At 43.0% G+C, this 27410-nt stretch overlaps 1 protein-coding gene across 1 annotated transcript; it reads right to left on the reverse strand.

Moving 5' to 3' along the window:
* Positions 1–1302: 1302 nt before the first annotated feature.
* LOC116359628 (very long-chain acyl-CoA synthetase) lies at positions 1303–27410 on the reverse strand. The gene is made up of 10 exons (XM_031812644.1): positions 26819–27410; positions 26312–26521; positions 25739–25897; positions 18376–18500; positions 7084–7278; positions 5499–5589; positions 4899–5094; positions 4658–4755; positions 3180–3310; positions 1303–2210 (listed from the first exon to the last, which is right to left on the reverse strand). Exons 1-10 carry the CDS (start codon positions 27291–27293, stop codon positions 2034–2036), a joined length of 1857 nt encoding a protein of 618 aa, XP_031668504.1. The 5' UTR covers positions 27294–27410; the 3' UTR covers positions 1303–2033.

Below are 27410 nucleotides of genomic sequence, written 5' to 3' on the forward strand. Positions count from 1 at the left end.
GTCCTGTTGGGAGAGTCAGAAGGCTCAAACATACGTTTTTATTACATTGTAATATATCTCAGTGTTACGGTTTTCTAGGTGTGAAGGAGAGTCGGACCAAAATGCAGCGTGTAGATTACGATTCATGTTTAATGACAAACACACTAAACGTGACAAAAACCGAAACAGCCTATACTTGTGTAATCTAACACAGAACAAGGACATCAGGACACTAAGGACAATCACCCACGACAAACTCAAAGAATATGGCTGCCTAAATATGGTTCCCAATCAGAGACAACGATAAACACCTGCCTCTGATTGAGAACCACTCCAGACAGCCATAGACTTTGCTAGATAACCCCACTAGCTACAATCCCAATACATACACACCAAAACCCCAAGACAAAACACACCACAATACAAAAACCCCATGCCACACCCTGGCCTGACCCAATACATGAAGAAAAACACAAAATACTTCGACCAGGGCGTGACACTCAGCAACATCGTTCAATCACTGTCTCTGTGTTTATGGCTGTGGGTTTTACATTAGACCATGGCTTCATAAATACATCAACCAACATATCAGTTTTCATTCTTTTATTTCCTATTTGTGTAAAAGGGTTTCATTGTTGACCCCTGTCTTCTACCATACACCAGGGGTATTCAAATGCACCAGGGCCAGACTACTGCTGGTTTTCTGTTCCACCTGATCATTCATTGCACCCACCTGGTGTCCCAGGTCTAAAATAATCACGGATATGAACAATGGATTTTTTTTAAAGCAGTGGAACCGTCTTCGATGCCCAGATATGAATATGAGGGTGGTATACAGCCAATATCATTGCCCTGACCCCTGGACAAGGTGCAGGCTCTACCTAGTCTATATAGATGGAATATCTGCTCTCTGACCCCTGGACAAGGTGCAGGCTCTACCTAGTCTATATAGATGGAATATCTGCTCTCTGTCCCCTGGACAAGGTGTAGGCTCTACCTAGTCTATATAGATGGAATATCTGCTCTCTGACCCCTGGACAAGGTGCAGGCTCTACCTAGTCTATATAGATGGAATATCTGCTCTCTGTCCCCTGGACAAGGTGTAGGCTCTACCTAGTCTATATAGATGGAATATCTGCTCCCTGACCCCTGGTCAAGGTGTAGGCTAGCCATGGATAGGCCTAGGAGGGCATAGGCCCACCCACTTGGGAGCCAGGCCCAGGCTGTCACGAGAATTATGTTCTCAATGTTCAAAACCCAATTCTCAGTCTGCAACCCAGAATTTGTAAGATACTGGTTGAATGAAACAGTCAGAGGCCCAGCTATGATAGTCAAAATGTTTATTCATGAGAGCGCTAGTCCGTTGTACAAAACCATTCATTATATACTGGCTCCTTATGCACTTACATTCACACACAAACAGTTGGTATCCTACGCACATACTTCCACACACAAACAGTAGGTATCCTACGCACATACTGTATCATTACCCAACCGACAAAGATTAGGGAGACCTTGAAGTACTCCCTGTCCTCTCCCAAACCTCTAGCCAGGTTCGGCACTGAATTTTGCTCAGAGAGTCTGTGTTTAAGATACTATAAAGACATATTCTACAGATATATTGTTTAACCCTAATTCTGACTAAAACTACACTCACAGATATATAATTTTACTGACTAAAACTAAACAAAACCATCAGATAATAATTGTATGATTCTAATCAATTTCATACAGTTATAAGGTTTCAGAAGTGGAATTATTTCATCATTATCGTTCAACATTTAAATCACTTTAACACAGGCCCAGCCAATCAGAATGAGATTTTCCACACAAAAGGGCTTTATTACTGACAGAAATACTCCTAAATTTCATTAGCTGTCCGGGTGGCCGGTCTCAGACGATGCCGCAGGTAAAGAATGAGGGCTGGCGTGGACTAAAACAGGGAGGGACTAAGTAATGCTCATTTTTGTTTTCCGTTGCGAAACATTTTTGAAACATTTTCAATTGCATGTCCTAATGAATAGGACCCAGGAGTAGTATCACCACAGATCTGTTCACAGCTTGATGATGCCTGCCACTATGGAGCCGTAGATCTGGCCAGTCATTGGTGTGTAACTCTGATTTCTCTCCTGTAGGATGTACAGAGGGTCTGTGATGCCTGCCGGGTCGAAACCTTCCTCCACTAACCTCACCTTCATCTGCTTGAAGGTCCCCGTCATCTCCACCGCATTCTGGATGGATTGGGGGGGGGGGGGGGGAGACACAGACAGACAGACAGGAGAGAGAGGGGGCGTAGAGAGACATGTAAACACACACAGGCTTTTAGCTCAGTGGACTATTCACTATTCATCTCCAGGGATTTTTCTGCCATTGAAATCATTGGGCGGGCCCCCTAAGTGTTACTTCTGGTCGACTAAGTCCAAACAGTGTAAAAATGTATTTTTAAATACCTTTTTGGGGTGAAAAAACATTTCAGTGTAAACTTAAACGAGTAAAATATTATTTTTCAATAATATAATCTTTGAGAACTAACAATAACCAAAATAAAAGCTAGACAGTCAGGCAAAATAGAACATTACAAAAACAATGAATTTAGCATTATAGATTTGTTTTATTTTTTACATGTAAGATTTATTTAACGAGGCAAGTCAGTTAAGAACAAATTGTTATTTACAATGACGGCCTACCCCGGCCAACACTGGGCCAATTGTACGCCCCCTTATGGGACTCCCAATCACGGCCGGATGTGATACAGTCTGGATCGTATAGATTTAGTTTTTTAGGTTGAACAAAAGAACACAGCATTGAACTAAATGCCTAGAATTGAAGGAAATTAGCTATAAAACTGCAAAAACTTGTTTCAGCTCCATTGAGACGTGTAGAATTGTAGGAAATTGACTTAAAAATGCAAATATTTCTCTACATCACCAAGATGGGGGCCTCTAAAATGGTCTCCAAAATGCAGCCAAGCCGACGGGCTGATAGCGCTCCCTGCCACGTCCAGCACTTAAGTTCATTTTTTATCCAGATAACCCCCTGATCTCATAACCACAAAAAGAGTCCACGCACACATAGCGTTTTTCAACCCATAGGTTGAAACAAAAGCAAAAAAAATTGTATTCTACTTTCAAATCAATAATAACACGAATTGTCTACAATTAATGATGTAATATAAGGAAGAAAGCCTTTTGAATAGTTACCTGGATGCGTATGAAGCGTGGCCGTGCATACGTCGGTAGGTAGCTGGCTACATGGCTGAACGTTTTGTTGCCATCAAACTGTTCTCCCCCCTTCACCGTGACGGCAGCCATTCCTATCCTCCCCTCGTTGCCTTGGAGACAGAATACAACAATCCCTCATTCCAACAACTAAACAATCAGAACGCATCATTCGGTGACGACACTTCCTGTATTTTAAAGTTCCAGTCCTTGAAAACTTTACTGTTGACATGCAAAACATTTTGGGACTGTATCAACAGTGGACGAATGAAAACAATACCAAAAGATCGTTTTTGGATGGGAATTTTCCTTTCACTTTTATTAAGAAGTTAAGTTTGAAATGATGATCATGTGGCGAGTGGAACTGTACTTTTTATACCAGCTCGCTTGCTGTGTGAAACATTGTTTTAGTTCATCTTTAGATCACTGGTTACTTTTTAGTGCTGAATGTGAAAAAGATGTTTGCAATGGGAAGCAATAGTTGTACATTTCATTTGGGAAATGCTTATAGTCATGGTTGTGTTTTTGTATTCTTATGATTGGGACCTACTGGTTAATTACATGTCAGAGTGAATGGACTGTTAAACCCTTTAAAACCCTCTATAGTCTAAACCCTGTCTAAGCCGGGAAGGGAGGGAGGGAGGGAGGGGGGGGGGGGGGCGTTCCACTAAACTATATGGAATTGTTTTAGGAAGATCACTTATCTATTTAATTTAGAATTCTAAGACCCCTTGAAGTATAAAAAAAAAAGATTGACATCAAATCAGTGTTTTCTAAGTGAATTTGTCCTTACTGCTATTAGCCCATACAAACACATTGAATAACAAGTTTGTTCTGAAGTGCCTGTCCTATTGGTCTGACAACAGCGCTCAGTCACCGATCACTGCAGATGCAGAAGTGCGACACTGGTGGATGTGGTGGATTGAGACGCCAATGCAAGATATCTCTAGTTTAAATTGACAGATTATTATGGGGATTATTGTACTGTTTGATTTTAAGGTAAAGGTTAGGGTTCCCTGCTACTTGGATTAAGGTTAGGGTTCCCTGCTACTTGGATTAAGGTTAGGGTTCCCTGCTACTTGGATTAAGGTTAGGGTTCCCTGCTACTTGGATTAAGGTTAGATTTATCTGGTACTTGGATTAAGGTTAGATTTATCTGGTACATAGATTAAGGTTAGGGTTAGATTTACCTGGTACTTGGATAAGGTTAGGGTTAGATTTACCTGGTACTTGGATTAAGGTTAGGGTTAGATTTACCTGGTACTTGGATTAAGGTTAGGGTTAGATTTACCTGGTACTTGGATAAGGTTAGGGTTAGATTTACCTGGTACTTGGATTAAGATTAGGGTTAGATTTACCTGGTACTTGGATTAAGATTAGGGTTAGATTTACCTGGTACTTGGATTAAGGTTAGGGTTAGATTTACCTGGTACTTGGATTAAGGTTAGGGTTAGATTTACCTGGTACTTGAACACCGTAGACATTTGCCTCTTGGACAAAGTCTATCAGGGTGAGGATGTCAGCTACTTCAGTTGTGGCCACATTCTCTCCCTTCCACCTGTAGGGGTCAATACAACTCAACTAAATATAATATAATATGTTCTCTCCTTTCCACCTGTAGGGGTCAATACAAGTCAACTAAATATAATATAATATGTTTCCATATATTTGGAATGCCATACTGTAGGTCAGAATACGTACCTGAATGTATCTCCGACTCGATCCTGAAAGTAAATAAAGTTGTCCTGGCCTATCTTCAGCAGGTCTCCACTGTTAAAGTACAGATCTCCTTTCTGAAACACGTCTCTCAGTCTCTTCTTCTCTGTCTGCTGGCTGTTAGCGTATCCAACAAAAGGAGCGATGTCCGTGATCTTGCACACCAACAGTCCTGTTTCATCTTCAGGAAGACACACACACACACCATAATGTATACCCACACCAACAGTCCTGTCTCTTCCTTAGGGAACAGGCCGAACACCCACACATGAATAGCATAATGTACATTGAGATGTGTGTGATTTTCAGGTCATTATTGTACACCAGAATGTGTCCACAGTAACCTCACCGTTTTGTTGTGTTTCTTTTTTGTTACCTTTATTTAACTAGGCAAGTCAGTTAAGAACAAATTCTTATTTTCAATGACAGCCTAGGAACAGTGGGTTAACTGCCTGTTCAGGGACAGATTTGTACCTTGTCAGATCGGGGGTTTGAACTTGCAACCTTCCGGTTACTAGTCCAACGCTCTAACCACTAGGCTACCCTAAAGGCCAATACTAAAACACCTATGAAAGAGCATCTCACCTTTAGGAGCTTCTACACACAGTCCGGTAGAGTCTCTGATTGGTTCATCTCTCTCTGTGTCGTATTTAATCAGAGCATAAGGAAACAGCTTCTATAAGAGACAGGAAAGACATCGTGATCAGAACATAGTGAAACAGCTTTTATGAGAGAGACATCATGATCAGAACATAGTGAAACAGCTTCTATAAGAGAGACAGGAGAGACATCATGATCAGAACATAGTGAAACAGCTTCTATAACAGAGACAGGAGAAACATCATGATCAGAACATAGTGAAACAGCTTCTATAAGAGAGACAGGAGAGACATCATGATCAGAACATAGTGAAACAGCTTCTATAAGAGAGACATCATGATCAGAACATAGTGAAACAGCTTCTATAAGAGAGACATCATGATCAGAACATAGTGAAACAGCTTCTATAAGAGAGACATGATCAGAACATAGTGAAACAGCTTCTATAAGAGAGACATGATCAGAACATAGTGAAACAGCTTCTATAAGAGAGACATGATCAGAACATAGTGAAACAGCTTCTGTAAGAGAGGCATCGTGATCAGAACATAGTGAAACAGCTTCTGTATGAGAGGCATCGTGATCAGAACATAGTGAAACAGATTCTGTAAGAGAGGCATCGTGATCAGAACATAGTGAAACAGCTTCTGTAAGAGAGGCATCGTGATCAGAACATAGTGAAACAGCTTCTGTAAGAGAGGCATCGTGATCAGAACATAGTGAAACAGCTTCTGTAAGAGAGGCATCGTGATCAGAACATAGTGAAACAGCTTCTGTAAGAGAGGCATCGTGATCAGAACATAGTGAAACAGCTTCTGTAAGAGAGGCATCGTGATCAGAACATAGTGAAACAGCTTCTGTAAGAGAGGCATCGTGATCAGAACATAGTGAAACAGCTTCTGTAAGAGAGGCATCGTGATCAGAACATAGTGAAACAGATTCTATAAGAGACAGGAGAGACATCACTATGACAGACGCAGCACTTCAGTTGATGTTCGGATCCCAACCCTGGTAAAATGTCCAATGTAAGAAGTATAACCTTTACTAATTTAATACAAATATAAGTATCTAGCTATGTTAAGATAAATGTACTAACTGTGAGTCTGGATAAGAGCGTCTTCTAAATTATTCAAATGGCATGTAAATGTAGAGGGAAGCATGATCTCAGTGGTCAATTCCATTTCAATTCAGTAACTGAAATTAAATGGATTTGTCCGCAACCCTGGTTCTTTAGGAGTCAGATCTTCAGGCCCCTTAGTCATAAAGTGTCTCAGAGTAGGAGTACTGATCTAGGGATCCAGTTTTGCCTTTTAGATCATAATGAATAAGGTTTCATGAACAGGGGGGAGGGGGCCTGATCCTAGATCATCACTCTGTGAGACATTATGAATCTGGGCCCAGGAGACAGGGCTGTTCAGGAGTCAGTCCTTACCTGGTGTTGGTAGTGAGACATTATCAATCCGGGCCCAGGAGACAGGGTTGTTCAGGAGTCAGTCCTTACCTGGTGTTGGTAGTGAGACATTATCAATCCGGGCCCAGGAGACAGGGCTGTTCAGGAGTCAGTCCTTACCCGGTGCAGGTAGTTGACTCGTCCGATAGCTCCTATCTTCCCGGTGTAGTTGATTAATCCCACATTGCCCTCCGTTGAAGCATAAAACTCCCTCACGTAGATGTTGCCAAAGCGGTTCAGGAATTCCTTCCATATCTCTGCTCTCACACCGTTACCAATGGCCAGCCTGACTTTGTGCTCTCTGTCGTTGTCTCTCTGGAACGTTGGGAGAAAAACATTCATCTTTTTAAATGTTTTTATTTTGGTTGTATGTCAATCATGTTATTGTGAAGTCAAAGACGAATGCACACATTTGGTGAACAATAATGATTTTCTAATTCAAATTCTCATTTGAACAGTCATATAGTGTATTACCATTAGAGACAGGAGTCTGTACAGTCATATAGTGTATTACCATTAGAGACAGGAGTCTGTACAGTCATATAGTGTATTACCATTAGAGACAGGAGTCTGTACAGTCATATAGTGTATTACCATTAGAGACAGGAGTCTGTACAGTCATATAGTGTATTACCATTAGAGACAGGAGTCTGTACAGTCATATAGTGTATTACCATTAGAGACAGGAGTCTGTACAGTCATATAGTGTATTACCATTAGAGACAGGAGTCTGTACAGTCATATAGTGTATTATCATTAGAGACAGGAGTCTGTACAGTCATATAGTGTATTACCATTAGAGACAGGAGTCTGTACAGTCATATAGTGTATTACCATTAGAGACAGGAGTCTGTACAGTCATATAGTGTATTATCATTAGAGACAGGAGTCTACAGTCATATAATGTATTACCATTAGAAACAGGAGTCTGTACAGTCATATAGTGTATTACCATTAGAGACAGGAGTCTGTACAGTCATAGAGACAGGAGTCTGTTCAGTCATATAGTGTATTACCATTAGAGACAGTCATAGAGACAGGAGTCTGTACAGTCATAGAGACAGGAGTCTGTTCAGTCATATAGTTTATTACCATTAGAGACAGGAGTCTATACAGTCATATAGTGTATTACCATTAGAGACAGGAGTCTGTTCGTTCATAGAGACAGGAGTCTGTATAGTCATAGAAACAGGAGTCTGTACTGTCATATAGTGTATTACCATTAGAGACAGGAGTTTGTACAGTCATATAGTGTATTACCAATAGAGACAGGAGTCTGCACAGTCATAGAGACAGGAGTCTGTACAGTCATAGAAATAGGAGTCTGTACAGTCATATAGTGTATTACCATTAGAGACAGGAGTCTGTAAAGTCATATAGTGTATTACCATTAGAGACAGTCATAGAGACAGGAGTCTTTACAGTCATATAGTTTATTACCATTAGAGACAGGAGTCTATACAGTCATATAGTGTATTACCATTAGAGACAGGAGTCTGTTCGTTCATAGAGACAGGAGTCTGTATAGTCATAGAAACAGGAGTCTGTACAGTCATATAGTGTATTACCATTAGAGACAGGAGTTTGTACAGTCATATAGTGTATTACCAATAGAGACAGGAGTCTGCACAGTCATAGAGACAGGAGTCTGTACAGTCATAGAAATAGGAGTCTGTACAGTCATATAGTGTATTACCATTAGAGACAGGAGTCTGTAAAGTCATATAGTGTATTACCATTAGAGACAGGAGTCTGTACAGTCATAGAGTGTGTTACCGATAGAGACAGGAGTCTGTACAGTCATAGAGACAGGAGTCTGTACAGTCATAGAAACAGGAGTCTGTACAGTCATATAGTGTATTACCATTAGAGACAGTCATAGAGACAGGAGTCTGTACAGTCATAGAAACAGGAGTCTGTACAGTCATAGAGTGTATTACCATTAGAGACAGGAGTCTGTAAAGTCATATAGTGTATTACCATTAGAGACAGGAGTCTGTACAGTCATAGAGTGTATTACCAATAGAGACAGGAGTCTGCACAGTCATAGAGACAGGAGTCTGTACAGTCATAGAAATAGGAGTCTGTACAGTCATATAGTGTATTACCATTAGAGACAGGAGTCTGTAAAGTCATATAGTGTATTACCATTAGAGACAGGAGTCTGTACAGTCATAGAGTGTGTTACCGATAGAGACAGGAGTCTGTACAGTCATAGAGACAGGAGTTTGTACAGCCATAGAAACAGGAGTCTGTACAGTCATATAGTGTATTACCATTAGAGACAGTCATAGAGACAGGAGTCTGTACAGTCATAGAGTGTGTTACCGATAGAGACAGGAGTCTGTACAGTCATAGAGACAGGAGTTTGTACAGCCATAGAAACAGGAGTCTGTACAGTCATATAGTGTATTACCATTAGAGACAGTCATAGAAACAGGAGTCTGTACAGTCATAGAGTGAAAAGAAAACTAACATCGTAAGCTAACATTATATTAGTTTCTATAACATTCTAACCTAACATTCTATAACATTCTAACCTAACATTCTAACCTAACATTCTATAACATTCTAACCTAACATTCTATTACATTCTAACCTAACATTCTATTACATTCTAACCTAACGTTCTATTACATTCTAACCTAACATTCTAACCTAATGCTCTATAACATTCTAACCTAATGTTCTAACCTAACATTCTATTACATTCTAACCTAACATCCTATTACATTCTAACCTAACATTCTATTACATTCTAACCTAACGTTCTATTACATTCTAACCTAACATTCTATTACATTCTAACCTAACATTCTATAACATTCTAACCTAACATTCTATTACATTCTAACCTAACATTCTATAACATTCTAACCTAACATTCTAACCTAACATTCTATTACATTCTAACCTAACATTCTATAACATTCTAACCTAACGTTCTATTACATTCTAACCTAACGTTCTATTACATTCTAACCTAACATTCTATAACATTCTAACCTAACGTTCTATTACATTCTAACCTAACGTTCTATTACATTCTAACCTAACATTCTATAACATTCTAACCTAACGTTCTATTACATTCTAACCTAACATTCTATAACATTCTAACCTAACGTTCTATTACATTCTAACCTAACATTCTATAACATTCTAACCTAACATTCTATAACATTCTAACCTAACGTTCTATTACATTCTAACCTAACATTCTAACCTAACATTCTATAACATTCTAACCTAACGTTCTATTACATTCTAACCTAACGTTCTATTACATTCTAACCTAACATTCTATTACATTCTAACCTAACATTCTATAACATTCTAACCTAACGTTCTATTACATTCTAACCTAACATTCTATAACATTCTAACCTAACATTCTATAACATTCTAACCTAACATTCTATAACATTCTAACCTAACGTTCTATTACATTCTAACCTAACGTTCTATTACATTCTAACCTAACGTTCTATTACATTCTAACCTAACGTTCTATTACATTCTAACCTAACGTTCTATTACATTCTAACCTAACGTTCTATAACATTTTAACCTAACGTTCTATAACATTTTAACCTAACGTTCTATTACATTCTAACCTAACGTTCTATTACATTCTAACCTAACGTTCTATTACATTCTAACCTAACGTTCTATTACATTCTAACCTAACGTTCTATTACATTCTAACCTAACGTTCTATTACATTCTAACCTAACATTCTATAACATTCTAACCTAACGTTCTATTACATTCTAACCTAACATTCTAACCTAACATTCTATAACATTCTAACCTAACGTTCTATTACATTCTAACCTAACGTTCTATTACATTCTAACCTAACATTCTATTACATTCTAACCTAACATTCTATAACATTCTAACCTAACGTTCTATTACATTCTAACCTAACATTCTATAACATTCTATAACATTCTAACCTAACATTCTATAACATTCTAACCTAACGTTCTATTACATTCTAACCTAACGTTCTATTACATTCTAACCTAACGTTCTATTACATTCTAACCTAACGTTCTATTACATTCTAACCTAACGTTCTATTACATTCTAACCTAACGTTCTATTACATTCTAACCTAACGTTCTATAACATTTTAACCTAACGTTCTATAACATTTTAACCTAACGTTCTATTACATTCTAACCTAACGTTCTATTACATTCTAACCTAACGTTCTATTACATTCTAACCTAACGTTCTATTACATTCTAACCTAACGTTCTATTACATTCTAACCTAACGTTCTATAACATTTTAACCTAACGTTCTATTACATTCTAACCTAACGTTCTATTACATTCTAACCTAACATTCTATAACATTTTAACCTAACGTTCTATTACATTCTAACCTAACGTTCTATAACATTTTAACCTAACGTTCTATTACATTCTAACCTAACGTTCTATAACATTTTAACCTAACATTCTAACCTAACATTCTATTACATTCTAACCTAACGTTCTATTACATTCTAACCTAACATTCTATTACATTCTAACCTAACGTTCTATTACATTCTAACCTAACGTTCTATTACATTCTAACCTAACGTTCTATAACATTTTAACCTAACGTTCTATAACATTTTAACCTAACGTTCTATAACATTTTAACCTATCATTATTTTGAACTATCCAATAAAAGGTTTGAAAATATGACCCGCCATACGTGATTACATTCCCCTTCACTGACCCAGATATATCCCAGCCTAAGCGTCAGCCCTCAGCCCCAGCCCACCACTGACTGTCATTACACATGGTAGAGTTCCTAAGTAAAGGCCATTAGCTATTCTGAGAGGACCACCAGATCAGAACCACGAGGGTGTGTCCTAAATGGCAACCTATTCCCTTTATACTGTAGTCCACTACTGTTGCCCTGGTGAAACTATAGAGGGAATTGGTTGCCATTTGATATGTAGCTGTAGACCACTAGGCTGTGGGAGGGTCACATGGTGTGTCTGTACGTGGAGAGGGGTTCAGTTTCAATGGTGGGAACACAGAATGTTTACATTGCTCTCCAGGCCACGCCTTCGAGGGCCCTGAAATATGACGGCCATAAAAAGTAAGGAGACGTGGATGACGTGCAAACCAATATTTAATTTCTGAATTGGTTACAATTAGTTCAGGGTTAAGGTTAGGGGTTGGGGTTGGGCTAGTTGGAAAGGTCAACGGGTTAGGGTTAGGGTTAGGGTCAACGGGTTAGGGTTAAGGTTAGGGGTTGGGCTAGTTGGGAGGGTCAACGGGTTAGGGTTAGGGTTAGGGTTAGGGTCAACAGGTTAGGGTCAACGGGTTAGGGTTAAGGTTAGGGGTTGGGCTAGTTGGGAGGGTCAACGGGTTAGGGTTAGGGTCACCGGGTTAGGGTTAAGGTTAGGGGCTGGGCTAGTTGGGAGGGTCAACGGGTTAGGGTTAGAGGGTTAGGGTTAGGGGTTGGGTTAGGGTTAGGGGTTGGGCTAGTTGGGAGGGTCAACGGGTTAGGGTTAGGGGTTAGGGTTAGGGATAGGGGTTGGGCTAGTTGGGAGGGTCAACGGGTTAGGGTTAGGGGTTAGGGTTAAGGTTAGGGGTTGGGCTAGTTGGGAGGGTCAACGGGATGCTGGTCAGAAGAGTCTTATAAAAGTCTCTCCACATGAATTCTGGGGAAAGGCTCCTTTTGGGAGATTTGGTGTTGAGAAGAAGACAGAACTATCTGCATGTAGCCTAGTCCAGAACTATCTGCATGTAGCCTAGTCCAGAACTATCTGCATGTAGCCTAGTCCAAAACTGTCTGCATGTAGCCTAGTCCAAAACTGTCTGCATGTAGCCTAGTCCAGAACGATCTGCATGTAGCCTAGTCCAAAACTGTCTGCTTGTAGCCTAGTCCAAAACTGTCTGCATGTAGCCTAGTCCAAAACTGTCTGCATGTAGCCTAGTCCAGAACTGTCTGCATGTAGCCTAGTCCAAAACTGCCTGCATGTAGCCTAGTCCAAAACTGTCTGCATGTAGCCTAGTCCAAAACTGTCTGCATCTACTGTAGCCTAGTCCAAAACTGTCTGCATCTACTGTAGCCTATTCCAAAACTGTCTGCATGTAGCCTAGTCCAAAACTGTCTGCATGTAGCCTAATCCAGAACTGTCTGCATGTAGCCTAATCCATAACTGTCTGCATGTAGCCTAGTCCAAAACTGTCTGCATGTAGCCTAGTCCAAAACGGTCTGCATGTAGCCTAGTCCAAAACTGTCTGCATGTAGCCTAGTCCAGAACTATCTGCATGTAGCCTAGTCCAAAACTGTCTGCATGTAGCCTAGTCCAAAACTGTCTGCATGTAGCCTAGTCCAAAACTGTCTGCATGTAGCCTAGTCCAGAACTGTCTGCATCTACTGTAGCCTAGTCCAAAACTGTCTGCATGTAGCCTAGTCCAAAACTGTCTGAATGTAGCCTAGTCCAAAACTGTCTGCATGTAGCCTAGTCCAAAACTGTCTGCATGTAGCCTAGTCCAAAACTGTCTGCATGTAGCCTAGTCCAAAACTGTCTGCATCTACTGTAGCCTAGTCCAAAACTGTCTGCATCTACTGTAGCCTAGTCCAAAACTGTCTGCATGTAGCCTAGTCCAAAACTATCTGCATGTAGCCTAGTCCAAAACTGTCTGCATGTAGCCTAGTCCAAAACTGTCTGCATGTAGCCTAGTCCATAACTGTCTGCATGTAGCCTAGTCCAGAACTGTCTGCATGTAGCCTAGTCCAGAAAATAAAAGGTGATAGCATCTTCCATGAAATGGCATCTCCCAACTGCCTGCATATTTTACCTCCAAAAAGAGGTAGAAACATCTACTATCATAATATCCTGATTGAAACCTAACCTATCAATGACCTTTTCAACTCCATCAATCGTCTGGATTCAATCCAACTCAATTGAAAATATAACTTTAGAACATTCCAGGTCAGTGACATCAAATCAAAATCAAATCAAATCAAATTTATTTATATAGCCCTTCGTACATCAGCTGATATCTCAAAGTGCTGTACAGAAACCCAGCCTAAAACCCCAAACAGCAAGCAATGCAGGTGGAGAAGCACGGTGGCTAGGAAAAACTCCCTAGAAAGGCCAATACCTAGGAAGAAACCTAGAGAGGAACCAGGCTATGTGGGGTGGCCAGTCCTCTTCTGGCTGTGCCGGGTGGAGATTATAACAGAACATGGTCAAGATGTTCAATGTTCATAAATGACCAGCATGGTCGAATAATAATAAGGCAGAACAGTTGAAACTAGAGCAGCAGCACAGTCAGGTGGAAGTTGAAACTGGAGCAGCAGCATGGCCAGGTAGACTGGGGACAGCAAGGAGTCATCATGTCAGGTAGTCCTGGGGCATGGTCCTAGGGCTCAGGTCAGTTGAAACTGGAACAGCAGCATGGCCAGGTGGACTGGGGACAGCAAGGAGTCATCATGTCAGGTAGTCCTGGGGCATGGTCCTAGGGCTCAGGTCCTCCGAGAGAGAGAAAGAAAGAGAGAAGGAGAGAATTAGAGAACGCACACTTAGATTCACACAGGACACCGAATAGGACAGGAGAAGTACTCCAGATATAACAAACTGACCCCAGCCCCCCGACACATAAACTACTGCAGCATAAATACTGGAGGCTGAGACAGGAGGGGTCAGGAGACACTGTGGCCCCATCCGAGGACACCCCCGGACAGGGCCAAACAGGAAGGATATAACCCCACCCACTTTGCCAAAGCACAGCCCCCACACCACATCACAGTAAGGTGACACTGGGAATCTTAATGATTCTATTTCTGACGCTACAGCTGTGGCCGGGTTGTAAAACAACCTCGCTGGAGAGATTTAGAAGTGGCTGAGAGGGTCTTGGTCTGATTGGACACACAGAGAGAGCAGTTCGCGCCACAAAGCCTGGGCATAAACCACACCTGGCTTCAAGTAGTATTTGGAATCTTTTGAATAGTTTAGATGTGCTTGATTGAACATGCCTGATGCAATGGAACCAAGTCCAACAAGTCCAAACCCCACCCATCAGCCTGTCCAGGAAGGCTCAGTCAGAAAACACTGTTCAAAGTATTTGAACATTTCAAATAGTATTTGAACATGCAGAAAAAGCTCTCTGTGACACTCTGCCTCGGGTGTAACTTAACTTAATCTGTCTGAATCTGGGAAGAAGATCACTTGACTTGAACAATCTAGATTCCACTATTCTGTTAACGCCAGTCTGTAACGCCAGTCTGTAACACTAGTCTGTAACACTAGTCTGTAACGCCAGTCTGTAACGCCAATCTGTAAAACTAGTCTAACACTAGTCTGTAACACTAGTCTGTAACACTAGTCTGTAACGCCAGTCTGTAACACTAGTCTGTAACACTAGTCTGTAACACTAGTCTGTAACGCCAGTCTGTAACGCCAGTCTGTAACACTAGTCTGTAACACTAGTCTGTAACACTAGTCTGTAACACTAGTCTGTAACACCAGTCTGTAACTGCAGTCTGTAACGCCAGTCTGTAACACTAGTCTAACACTTGTCTAACACTAGTCTGTAACACTAGTCTGTAACACTAGTCTAACACTAGTCTAACACTAGTCTGTAACACTAGTCTGTAACACCAGTCTGTAACTGCAGTCTGTAACGCCAGTCTGTAACACTAGTCTAACACTAGTCTAACACTAGTCTGTAACACTAGTCTGTAACACTAGTCTAACACTAGTCTGTAACGCCAGTCTGTAACACTAGTCTGTAACACTAGTCTGTAACACTAGTCTGTAACGCCAGTCTGTAACGCCAGAGATGTGGGGTTTGATTCCAGCTTGGCCCCGGCATGGAAAACACCAGAGATGTGGGGTCTGATTCCAGCATGGCCCAGCATTGAAACACCAGAGATGTGGGGTCTGATTCCAGCATGGCCCCACATTGAAACACCAGAGATGTGGGGTCTGATTCCAGCATGGCCCCACATTGAAACACCAGAGATGTGGGGTCTGATTCCAGCATGGCCCTACATTGAAACACCAAAGATGTGGGGTCTGATTCCAGCATGGCCCCACATTGAAACACCAGAGATGTGGGGTCTGATTCCAGCATGGCCCCACATTGAAACACCAGTGTTGTGGGGTCTGATTCCAGCATGGCCCCACATTGAAACACTAGAGATGTGGGGTCTGATTCCAGCATGGCCCTGCATTGAAACACCAGAGATGTGGGGTCTGATTCCAGCTTGGCCCTGCATTGAAACACCAGAGATGTGGGGTCTGATTCCAGCTTGGCCCCACATGGAAAACACCAGAGATGTGGGAATTGATTCCAGCTTGGCCCCGGCATGGGTTCCTCATGGCCCCGGCATGGGTTCCTCATGGCCCCGGCATGCTCCCTGCATGGGTTCCTCATGGCCCCTGCATGGGTTCCTCATGGCCCCTGCATGGGTTCCTCATGGCCCCGGCATGGGTTCCTCATGGCCCCGGCATGGGTTCCTCATGGCCCCGGAATGGGTTCCTCATGGCCCCAGCATGGGTTCCTCATGGCCCCGGCATGGGTTCCTCATGCTCCCTGCATGGGTTCCTCATGCTCCCTGCATGGGTTCCTCATGGCCCCGGCATGGGTTCCTCATGGCCCCGGCATGGGTTCCTCATGGCCCCCGCATGGGTTCCTCATGGCCCCGGCATGGGTTCCTCATGGCCCCGGCATGGGTTCCTCATGGCCCCGGCATGGGTTCCTCATGGCCCCGGCATGGGTTCCTCATGCTCCCTGCATGGGTTCCTCATGCTCCCTGCATGGGTTCCTCATGGCCCCGGCATGGGTTCCTCATGGCCCCGGCATGGGTTCCTCATGGCCCCTGCATGGGTTCCTCATGGCCCCGGCATGGGTTCCTCATGGCCCCGGCATGGGTTCCTCATGGCCCCTGCATGGGTTCCTCATGGCCCCTGCATGGGTTCCTCATGGCCCCGGCATGGGTTCCTCATGGCTCCCTGCATGGGTTCCTCATGCTCCCTGCATGGGTTCCTCATGGTCCCGGCATGGGTTCCTCATGGCCCCGGCATGGGTTCCTCATGGCCCCGGCATGGGTTCCTCATGGCTCCCTGCATGGGTTCCTCATGGCTCCCGGCATGGGTTCCTCATGGCCCCGGCATGCTCCCTGCATGGGTTCCTCATGGCCCCGGCATGCTCCCTGCATGGGTTCCTCATGGCCCCGGCATGCTCCCTGCATGGGTTCCTCATGCTCCCTGCATGGGTTCCTCATGGCCCCGGCATGGGTTCCTCATGCTCCCTGCATGGGTTCCTCATGCTCCCTGCATGCTGCCCAGTGGCCTACCGTCATGTTGTTACTATTAGTGTGCACTCTACAGTCCTGGGTCAAAAATATAATGTCAAGTACGTTCAAATCCTTGTCTGAAACATGGCTGAAAACATGCCTGGTCAGTCATATACCCTAAACCAGAGGTAAGCCTTTTCTGAGACAGAAAGGGTCCATACCTCCTGCTTATGTGGCATGAGGCAGCTTGCTGTACAAATAAACCCCCTGGACAGGAGGCTAGAAACCATAGCAACTACGACGTCATTACTATGTCATAAACCCCCTGGACAGGATGCTGTGAACCATAGCAACTACGATGTCATTACTATGTCATAAACCCCCTGGACAGGATGCTAGAAACCATAGCAACTACTATGTCATTACTATGTCATAAACCCCCTGGACAGGATGCTGTGAACCATAGCAACTACGATGTCATTACTATGTCATAAACCTCCTGGACAAGATGCTAGAGACCATAGCAACTACGACATCATTACTATGTCATAAACCCCCTGGACAGGATGCTAGAGACCATAGCAACTACTATCTCATTACTATGTCATAAACCTCCTAGACAGGATGCTAGAGACCATAGCAACTACTATGTCATAAACCCCCTGGAAAGGATGCTAGAAACCATAGCAACTACTATGTCATTACTATGTCATAAACCCAATGGACAGGATGCGAAAACCATAGCAACTACTATGTCATTACTATGTCATAAACCCCCTGGACAGGATGCGAAAACCATAGCAACTACTATGTCATTACTATGTCATAAACCCCCTGGACAGGATGCGAAAACCATAGCAACTACTATGTCATAAACCCCCTGGACAGGATGCGAAAACCATAGCAGCTACTATGTCATTACTATGTCATAAACCCCCTGGACAGGATGCGAAAACCATAGCAACTACTATGTCATAAACCCCCTGGACAGGATGCTAGAGACCATAACAACTACAATGTCATTACTATGTCATAAACCCCCTGGACAGGATTCTAGAAACCATAGCAACTACTATGTAATAACAATGAATGACAAAATGAAGGTGACCTTGTATAAAGCTTCCAGCTGAGGTTGCTTACCTTGGGTGTGTTACAGAGGTAGCGTAACACCTCTCCTATGTACTGGATCACCGTAACGTTGTACTTCCTGCAATCATCCCAGAACTGAGAGGCTGAGAACTTCCTCCTCAGAATGATGGTGGAGCCTGGGATGGACAGATAGAAGAGATGAGAGAGGAACAATGAAAACATCAGTTTTAAGAACATGCAGGTGATATCGCTTCATTATCAACCAATGGCAGACCTGAAATGCTGACAAAACTGTCATGCTAAGTTAGCAGTGTGCATCATCATCATCATCATCATAAAAAACCCTAACACCCAGGCACAGGTATTAGTTCAGGAACAGGAACGAGCAGGACAGTGCTCTTATAAATGACCTTGTTTTTTATTTGATTTATTTTACCATTATTTAACCAGGTAGGCAAGTTGAGAACACCTTTATTTAACCAGGTAGGCTAGTTGAGAACACCTTTATTTAACCAGGTAGGCTAGTTGAGAACAAGTTCTCATTTACAATTGCGACCTGGCCAAGATAAAGCAAAGCAGTTCGACAGATACAATGACACAGAGTTACACATGGAGTAAAACAAACATACAGTCAATAATACAGTATAAACAAGTCTATATACAATGTGAGCAAATGAGGTGAGAAGGGAGGTAAAGGCAAAAAAGGCCATGGTGGCAAAGTAAATACAATATAGCAAGTAAAACACTGGAATGGTAGTTTTGCAATGGAAGAATGTGCAAAGTAGAAATAAAAATAATGGGGTGCAAAGGAGCAAAATAAATAAATAAATAAAAATTAAATACAGTTGGGAAAGAGGTAGTTGTTTGGGCTAAATTATAGGTGGGCTATGTACAGGTGCAGTAACCTGTGAGCTGCTCTGACAGTTGGTGCTTAAAGCTAGTGAGGGAGATAAGTGTTTCCAGTTTCAGAGATTTTAGTTTTTAGTTCGTTCCAGTCATTGGCAGCAGAGAACTGGAAGGAGAGGCGGCCAAAGAAAGAATTGGTTTTGGGGGTGACTAGAGAGATATACCTGCTGGAGCGTGTGCTACAGGTGGGAGATGCTATGGTGACCAGCGAGCTGAGATAAGGGGGGACTTTACCTAGCAGGGTCTTGTAGATGACATGGAGCCAGTGGGTTTGGCGACGAGTATGAAGCGAGGGCCAGCCAACGAGAGCGTACAGGTCGCAATGGTGGGTAGCATATGGGGCTTTGGTGATAAAACGGATTGCACTGTGATAGACTGCATCCAATTTGTTGAGTAGGGTATTGGAGGCTATTTTGTAAATGACATCGCCAAAGTCGAGGATTGGTAGGATGGTCAGTTTTACAAGGGTATGTTTGGCAGCATGTGTGAAGGATGCTTTGTTGCGAAATAGGAAGCCAATTCTAGATTTAACTTTGGATTGGAGATGTTTGATATGGGTCTGGAAGGAGAGTTTACAGTCTAACCAGACACCTAAGTATTTGTAGTTGTCCACGTATTCTAAGTCAGAGCCGTCCAGAGTAGTGATGTTGGACAGGCGGGTAGGTGCAGGTAGCGATCGGTTGAAGAGCATGCATTTAGTTTTACTTGTATTTAAGAGCAATTGGAGGCCACGGAAGGAGAGTTGTATGGCATTGAAGCTTGCCTGGAGGGTTGTTAACACAGTGTCCAAAGAAGGGCCGGAAGTATACAGAATGGTGTCGTCTGCGTAGAGGTGGATCAGGGACTCACCAGCAGCAAGAGCGACCTCATTGATGTATACAGAGAAGAGAGTCGGTCCAAGAATTGAACCCTGTGGCACCCCCATAGAGACTGCCAGAGGTCCGGACAGCAGACCCTCCGATTTGACACACTGAACTCTATCAGAGAAGTAGTTGGTGAACCAGGCGATGCAATCATTTGAGAAACCAAGGCTGTCGAGTCTGCCGATGAGGATGTGGTGATTGACAGAGTCGAAAGCCTTGGCCAGATCAATGAATACGGCTGCACAGTAATGTTTCTTATCGATGGCGGTTAAGATATCGTTTAGGACCTTGAGCGTGGCTGAGGTGCACCCATGACCAGCTCTGAAACCAGACTGCATAGCAGAGAAGGTATGGTGAGATTCAAAATGGTCGGTAATCTGTTTGTTGACTTGGCTTTCGAAGACCTTAGAAAGGCAAGGTAGGATAGATATAGGTCTGTAGCAGTTTGGGTCAAGAGTGTCCCCCCCCTTTGAAGAGGGGGATGACCGCAGCTGCTTTCCAATCTTTGGGAATCTCAGACGACACGAAAGAGAGGTTGAACAGGCTAGTAATAGGGGTGGCAACAATTTCGGCAGATAATTTTAGAAAGAAAGGGTCCAGATTGTCTAGCCCGGCTGATTTGTAGGGGTCCAGATTTTGCAGCTCTTTCAGAACATCAGCTGAATGGATTTGGGAGAAGGAGAAATGGGGAAGGCTTGGGCGAGTTGCTGTTGGGGGTGCAGTGCTGTTGTCCGGGGTAGGAGTAGCCAGGTGGAAAGCATGGCCAGCCGTAGAAAAATGCTTATTGAAATTCTCAATTATGGTGGATTTATCAGTGGTGACAGTGTTTCCTATCTTCAGTGCAGTGGGCAGCTGGGAGGAGGTGTTCTTATTCTCCATGGACTTTACAGTGTCCTAGAACTTTTTTGAGTTAGTGTTGCAGGAAGCAAATTTCTGCTTGAAAAAGCTAGCCATGGCTTTTCTAACTGCCTGTGTATAATGGTTTCTAGCTTCCCTGAACAGCTGCATATCACGGGGGCTGTTCGATGCTAATGCCGTGATGCTTGTAATGGCCGTGAGAGCAGAAAAGTTGCCACATATGCTGTTAACCGGTTGTATTCACTTCAGTACTAAATGTCCCTTAAATATGCACCCATTAGAGGAGCAAGTGCCTTTTTTTGTGGACAAAAGAAAGTACTAAGCTGGTACTGCATGTGCATCATAATCAGCTTGGAGTTTTTCCTAACCACGTGACCTGACCGGGACATTTCAAATAAAATGTTATTGGTCACATGCACATCTTCAGCAGATGTCATTGCGGGTGTAGTGAAATGCTTGTGTTCCAAGCTCCAACAGTGCAGTAACATCAATAACATCAACAACAATACAAACAAATCTAAAAGTCAAAGAATGGAATTAAGAAATATATCAATAATAGGACGAGCAACGTCGGAGTCCCGAGTATATATACAGTAAGTTTGGACACACCTTCTCAAGGGTTTTTGGTTCTTTTTTTTTACAATTTTCTACATTGTAGAATAATAGTGAAGACATCAAAACTATGAAATAACACATATTTAATCATGTACTAAACAAAAAAAGTGTTAAACAATCTATAGCCACCCTTTGACTTGGTAGACAGTTTGCACACGCTTGGCATTCTCTCAACCAGCTTCATGAAGTAGTCACCTGGAATGCATTTCAATTAACAGGTGAGCCTTGTTAAAAGTTCACTTGTGGAATTTCTTTCCTTCTTAATGTGTTTGAGCCAATCAGTTGTGTTGTGGGAGGTGGTATACAGAAGATAGCCCTATTTGGTAAAAGACCAAGTCCATATTATGGCAAGAACAGCTCAAATAAGCAAAGAGAAACGACAGTTCATCATTACTTTAAGACATGAAGGTCAGTCAATGAGGAACATTTCTAGAACTTTGAAAGTTTCTTCAAGTGCATTCGCAAAAACTATCAAGCGCTATGATCAAAACTCTCACGAGGACCGCCATAGGAAAGGAAGACCCAGAGTTACCTCTGCTGCAGAGGATGAGTTCATTAGAGTTACCAGCCTCAGAAATTGCATCCCAAATAAATGATTCACAGAGTTCAAGTAACAGACACATCTCAACATCAACTTTTCAGAAGAGACTGTGTGAATAAAGTCTTCATTGTCAAATTGCTGCAAAGAAACCACTACTAAAGCACACCAAGAAGAAGAAGAGACTTTCTTGGGCCAAGAAACACGAGCAATGGACATTAGACAGGTAGAAATCTGTCCATTGGTCTGAGGAGTCCAAATTTGAGATTTTTGGTTCCAACAGCTGTCTTTGTGAGACGTAGAGTAGGTGAACGGATGATCTATGCATGTGTGGTTTCCATCGTGAAGCATGGAGGAGGAGGTGTGATGTGTGGGGGTGCTATGCTGGTGACACTGTCAGTGATTTATTTAGAATTCAAGGCACACTTAATCAGCATGCCTACCACGGCATTCTGCAGCGATACTCCATCACATCTGGTTTGCGCTTAGTAGGACTATCATTTGTTTTTCAACAGGACAATGACCTAACCCACCTCCAGGCTGTGTAAGGGCTATTTGACCAAGACGGAGAGTGATGCAGTACTGCATCAGATGACCTGGCCTCCACAATCACCTGACCTCAAACCAATTGAGATGGTTTGGGATGAGTTGGACCGCAGAGTGAAGGAAAAGCATCCAACAAGTGCTCAGTATACAGTAGGTGGGAACTCCTTCAAGACTGTTGGAAAAATATTCCAGGTGAAGCTGGTTAAGAGAATGCCAAGAGCGTGAAAAGCTGTCATCAAGGCAAAGGGTGGCTACTTCGAAGAATCTCAAATATATCATATATTTAGATTTGTTTAACACTTTTTTGGTTACTACATGACTCCATATGTGTTATTTCATAGTTTTGATGTCTTCACTATTATTATACAATGTAAAAAATTGAAAAAAGTGAAAAATAAAGAAAACCCCTTGAATGAGTAGGTGTTCTAAACCTTTTGACCGGCAGTGTATACACATTATGGACAGTATATGGATAGAATATGTAGTATTGCTGAAGAATAGTACATGTACAGCAATAGTTGAATAGGATGGCCTTAACTGGAATACAGTATAAGGGAAAGGAAAGGAGGATACCTAGTCAGTTGTACAACTGAATGCATTCAACAGATATATACATATGAAGTGGGTAAAACAGTATGTAAACATTAAAGTGCCCAGTGTTCCATTATTAAAGTGTCCCGTGTTCCATTACTAAAGTGCCCAGTGTTCCATTACTAAAGTGCCTAGTGTTCCATTACTAAAGTGCCCAGTGTTCCATTACTAAAGTGCGTGGTAGAGTAACCGGTTGATAGCCAGCTAGTGACAGTGACTAAAGTCCAGGGTAGGGTAGTGGGTACGAGCCAGATAGTGGTGACTATTTAACAGTCTGATGGTCTTGAGATAGAAGCTGTTTTTCAGTCTCTCGAGCTCAGCGTTGATATTCCTGTACTGACCTGGACTTCTGGATGGTAGTGAAGTGAACCGGCCGTGGCTCTGGGGGCCAAGACAAATTTCTTCAGCCTCCTGAGGTTGGAGAGGTGTTGTTGCACCTTCTTCACCACACTGTCTGTGTGGGTGGACAAGTTCAGATTGTCTGTGATGTGTAAAACTTGAAGCTTTTCACCTTCTCCCGTCGATGTGGATGAGGGTGTGCTCCCTCTGCTGTCTCATTCGACATTTTAGTCGTTTAGCATCAAACGTTATTTCCCAGAACAATTACAATCAACCCCTGGGCAACCTCCAGGCCCCATTTATACATTAGACCATAACTAGAGCCTTGTTTAGAATCTGTCCTGGTCAGATTACGTGGTGAGGGAAAACTCTGGACCCTAAACATAGTCTCTAACTAGAGCCAGGAGCTTTTCCTGGTCATGTTAAGTGGTGAGGGGGAAAATCTGAGCTGGCTTTAAACCAACCCTGACATTCCAGAACCATAGTTCTCTCAGACAAGGTAAAAGAGGCTGTTTTGTTTTCGCTACAGGATTAAATATCCCTTCAATTAGTACCTCTGCTCTGCTCTGAGGTCAAACAGAGGACTCAAATGAACTATAGCCCACTTGGAGAACTCAGGAAAACAGTCTCACTAAAAGAGGTGGTATCTCTATCCCTATTCCCTACATAGTGCATGGGCCTTGGTCAAAAGTAGTGCACTATAAAGGGAAAAAGGGGGCCAGTTGGGGCGGAGGAGAAAAGGAAGACGGTACGGACTAACCTATTTGCTGTTTCGTTTTCTTCCACCCAGTGGCTTTGGCTGTGTTCAGACTACCGGGTTTACGTTCACAAAGACCTCTTTCATTTTATTTCCCATTGGGGGGAGGAGGGGAGTAAATGGATAAGTAAAGGCTTCAACTAGAAAGGCCAAGCCACATTATTACCCCCTACCTACCTAATACCTCAATATTAACCCCCTACCCACCTACTACCTCAATATTACCCCTACCTACCTACTACCTCAATATTAACCCCTAACCACCTACTACCTCAATATTACCCCCTACCCACCTACTACCTCAATATTAACCCCCTACCTACCTACTACCTCAATATTACCCCCTACCTACCTACTACCTCAATATTAACCCTACCCACCTATTACCTCAATATTACCCTAACCACCTACTACCTCAATATTAACCCCTAACCACCTACTACCTCAATATTACCCCCTAACCACCTACTACCTCAATATTAACCCCTAACCACCTACTACCTCAATATTAACCCCTAACCACCTACTACCTCAATATTACCCCTACCCACCTATTACCTCAATATTACCCCCTACCCACCTACTACCGTAATATTACCCCCTACCTACCTACTACCTCAATATTAACCCTACCCACCTATTACCTCAATATTACCCCCTACCCACCTATTACCTCAATATTAACCCCTACCTACCTACTACCTCAATATTACCCACTACCTACCTAATACCTCAATATTAACCCCTACCTACCTACTACCTCAATATTACCCACTACCTACCTAATACCTCAATATTAACCCCTACCCACCTAATACCTCAATATTAACCCCTACCCACCTAATACCTCAATAATATTGAGGTAGTAAGTGGGTAGGGGGTAATATTGAGGTCCTATATAAAGTCACCTGTCTCTATGGATCCTATATAAAGTCACCTGTCTCTATGGATCCTATATAAAGTCACCTGTCTCTATGGATCCTATATAAAGTCACCTGTCTCTATGGATCCTATATAAAGTCACCTGTCTCTATGGATCCTATATAAACTCACCTGTCTCTATGGATCCTATATAAACTCACCTGTCTCTATGGATCCTATATAAACTCACCTGTCTCTATGGATCCTATATAAACTCACCTGTCTCTATGGATCCTATATAAACCCACCTGTCTCTGTGGATCCTATATAAACTCACCTGTCTCTATGGATCCTATATAAACTCACCTGTCTCTGTGGATCCTATATAAACTCACCTGTCTCTGTGGGTCCTATATAAACTCACCTGTCTCTATGGATCCTATATAAACTCACCTGTCTCTGTGGATCCTATATAAACTCACCTGTCTCTATGGATCCTATATAAACTCACCTGTCTCTGTGGATCCTATATAAAGTCACCTGTCTCGATGGATCCTATGAAGCCGATGAGGAAGCCGGCAGTGTGGTAGAGGGGCAGGTTGAGGTAGATGACATCACCTGGTGTGATACCGGTGGAGTCCAGCACGGCCAGGGCTACCAGCAGCCGGTTCTGAGTAATCACTGCTGCTTTAGGCAGACCTACAGGAGTAACAGTCAGAGGAGAGAGATGAGTTACAGCAGAATGGGCCCTGGCAGAAGACAGGGGGGGGGGGGGGTTCATATACAGTGGCTGCTTCAGGCAGAAGACCGGGGGGGGGGGGGGGGGTGGTCATATACAGTGGCTGCTTCAGGCAGAAGACAGGGGGGGGGGGGGGGTCATATACAGTGGCTGCTTCAGGCAGAAGACAGGGGGGGGGGTCATATACAGTGGCTGCTTCAGGCAGAAGACAGGGGGGGGGGGGGTCATATACAGTGGCTGCTTCAGGCAGAAGACAGGGGGGGGGGCTTCATATACAGTGGCTGCTTCAGGCAGAAGACAGGGTGGGGGGGGGTCATATACAGTGGCTGCTTCTGTACCCCTCCCTCTCCCTTCCCCTCCGTCCTCCCCCTCACCTGTGGTCCCAGAGGTGTACATGTAGACAGCAGGGCTTTTGAAGGTGATGTCTGAGCGGAGGGCCTGAGGGAGAGGTGTGTCCGATGCTTCCTCCACCTGGTCAGAGAACCCCTCCACGCCAGGTGTGTCACACTGTTTAGTCATCAGGTAGACACACACACCCTGCTCCCTCAGGGATGGAAGCACCTCCTCCACCGCTTCCTGCAGTTCTGAGAAAACAACTCAATATTCAATATTTCATCAAAACTGGACTGCAGAGAAAAAAATTGAAATGCTTTTGCCCCCATGTGATTGAATGATCGTTTGATTATCATTATCATTTGTGTTCCAATAGGCTATGACACACGTTTGTCTTTTTCATTCCATCAGTCTGGATGTGCATGTCTCTGATAAACTAATACCTATTGTCATAATGTAGTAATCTCAACCAGACACTTCCCGCCGATGAGGAATTAGCCTCGGGGTGAGTTTCTCTGCCTCCTGAACCAGTGGTACTGGTCACTTACCTTCGGCTGCTATGAGCAGCTTGGCGCTGCAACAGTTGAAGCAGTGCAGCAGAGATCTAGATCTGATATTATGGTTGAGAAACGCTACGGGACATCCCAGTTTGGCCAGGGCCAGCCAGGTGAAGATGAAGGCAGGTTCGTTTCCCATAAAAAGAGCCACGGTATCCCCCGGTCGCAGCTTCGAGTGCCTCTGTAAAGCATTGGCTATTTTGTTGCTTCTTCTGTCCGTGTCCAGATACGAATAGGTTTTATTTTCAAACACGATGAACGGTCTGTCGGCATGCGCGACCGACTGCTCCAAAAATCGGTCCAAAACCAAAAATAACGGTTTTCTCCTCCTCCGTAAAACAAGCTTCAGCAAAATACGAACCAAGTTCGCGAGGTAAAATGCATCTTTCCAGAAGTAAGGGAAGAACGTTTTAAGAACTAGCGGTGTGATGGCCAAACTGGCAAAAAGGATAGAAACCAAGTACATTGTTGAGCACAACGTCGAGCTCCTATGCTTCTGGGTGAATTGTAGATTCACAGCGTACAGTATTGTCTTTGCAGGCAACGTACAGTATTGTCTTTGCCTTAACTCTAAACATGGGTT

The sequence above is a fragment of the Oncorhynchus kisutch genome, unplaced genomic scaffold (genome assembly GCF_002021735.2).
Source record: "Oncorhynchus kisutch isolate 150728-3 unplaced genomic scaffold, Okis_V2 Okis03b-Okis08b_hom, whole genome shotgun sequence".
NCBI lineage: Eukaryota > Metazoa > Chordata > Actinopteri > Salmoniformes > Salmonidae > Oncorhynchus > Oncorhynchus kisutch.

What these genes read in the sequence shown, in the direction of transcription:
- LOC116359628 (XM_031812644.1), bottom strand. Translation starts at nt 27,293, where the DNA reads ATGTACTTGGTTTCTATCCTTTTTGCCAGTTTGGCCATCACACCGCTA. An exon ending in GCTGCTCATAGCAGCCGAAG is followed by an intron (nt 26,522 to 26,818) that starts GTAAGTGACCAG and finishes TTGTTTTCTCAG; the next exon opens with AACTGCAGGAAGCGGTGGAG. An exon ending in GTACACCTCTGGGACCACAG is followed by an intron (nt 25,898 to 26,311) that starts GTGAGGGGGAGG and finishes TTACTCCTGTAG; the next exon opens with GTCTGCCTAAAGCAGCAGTG.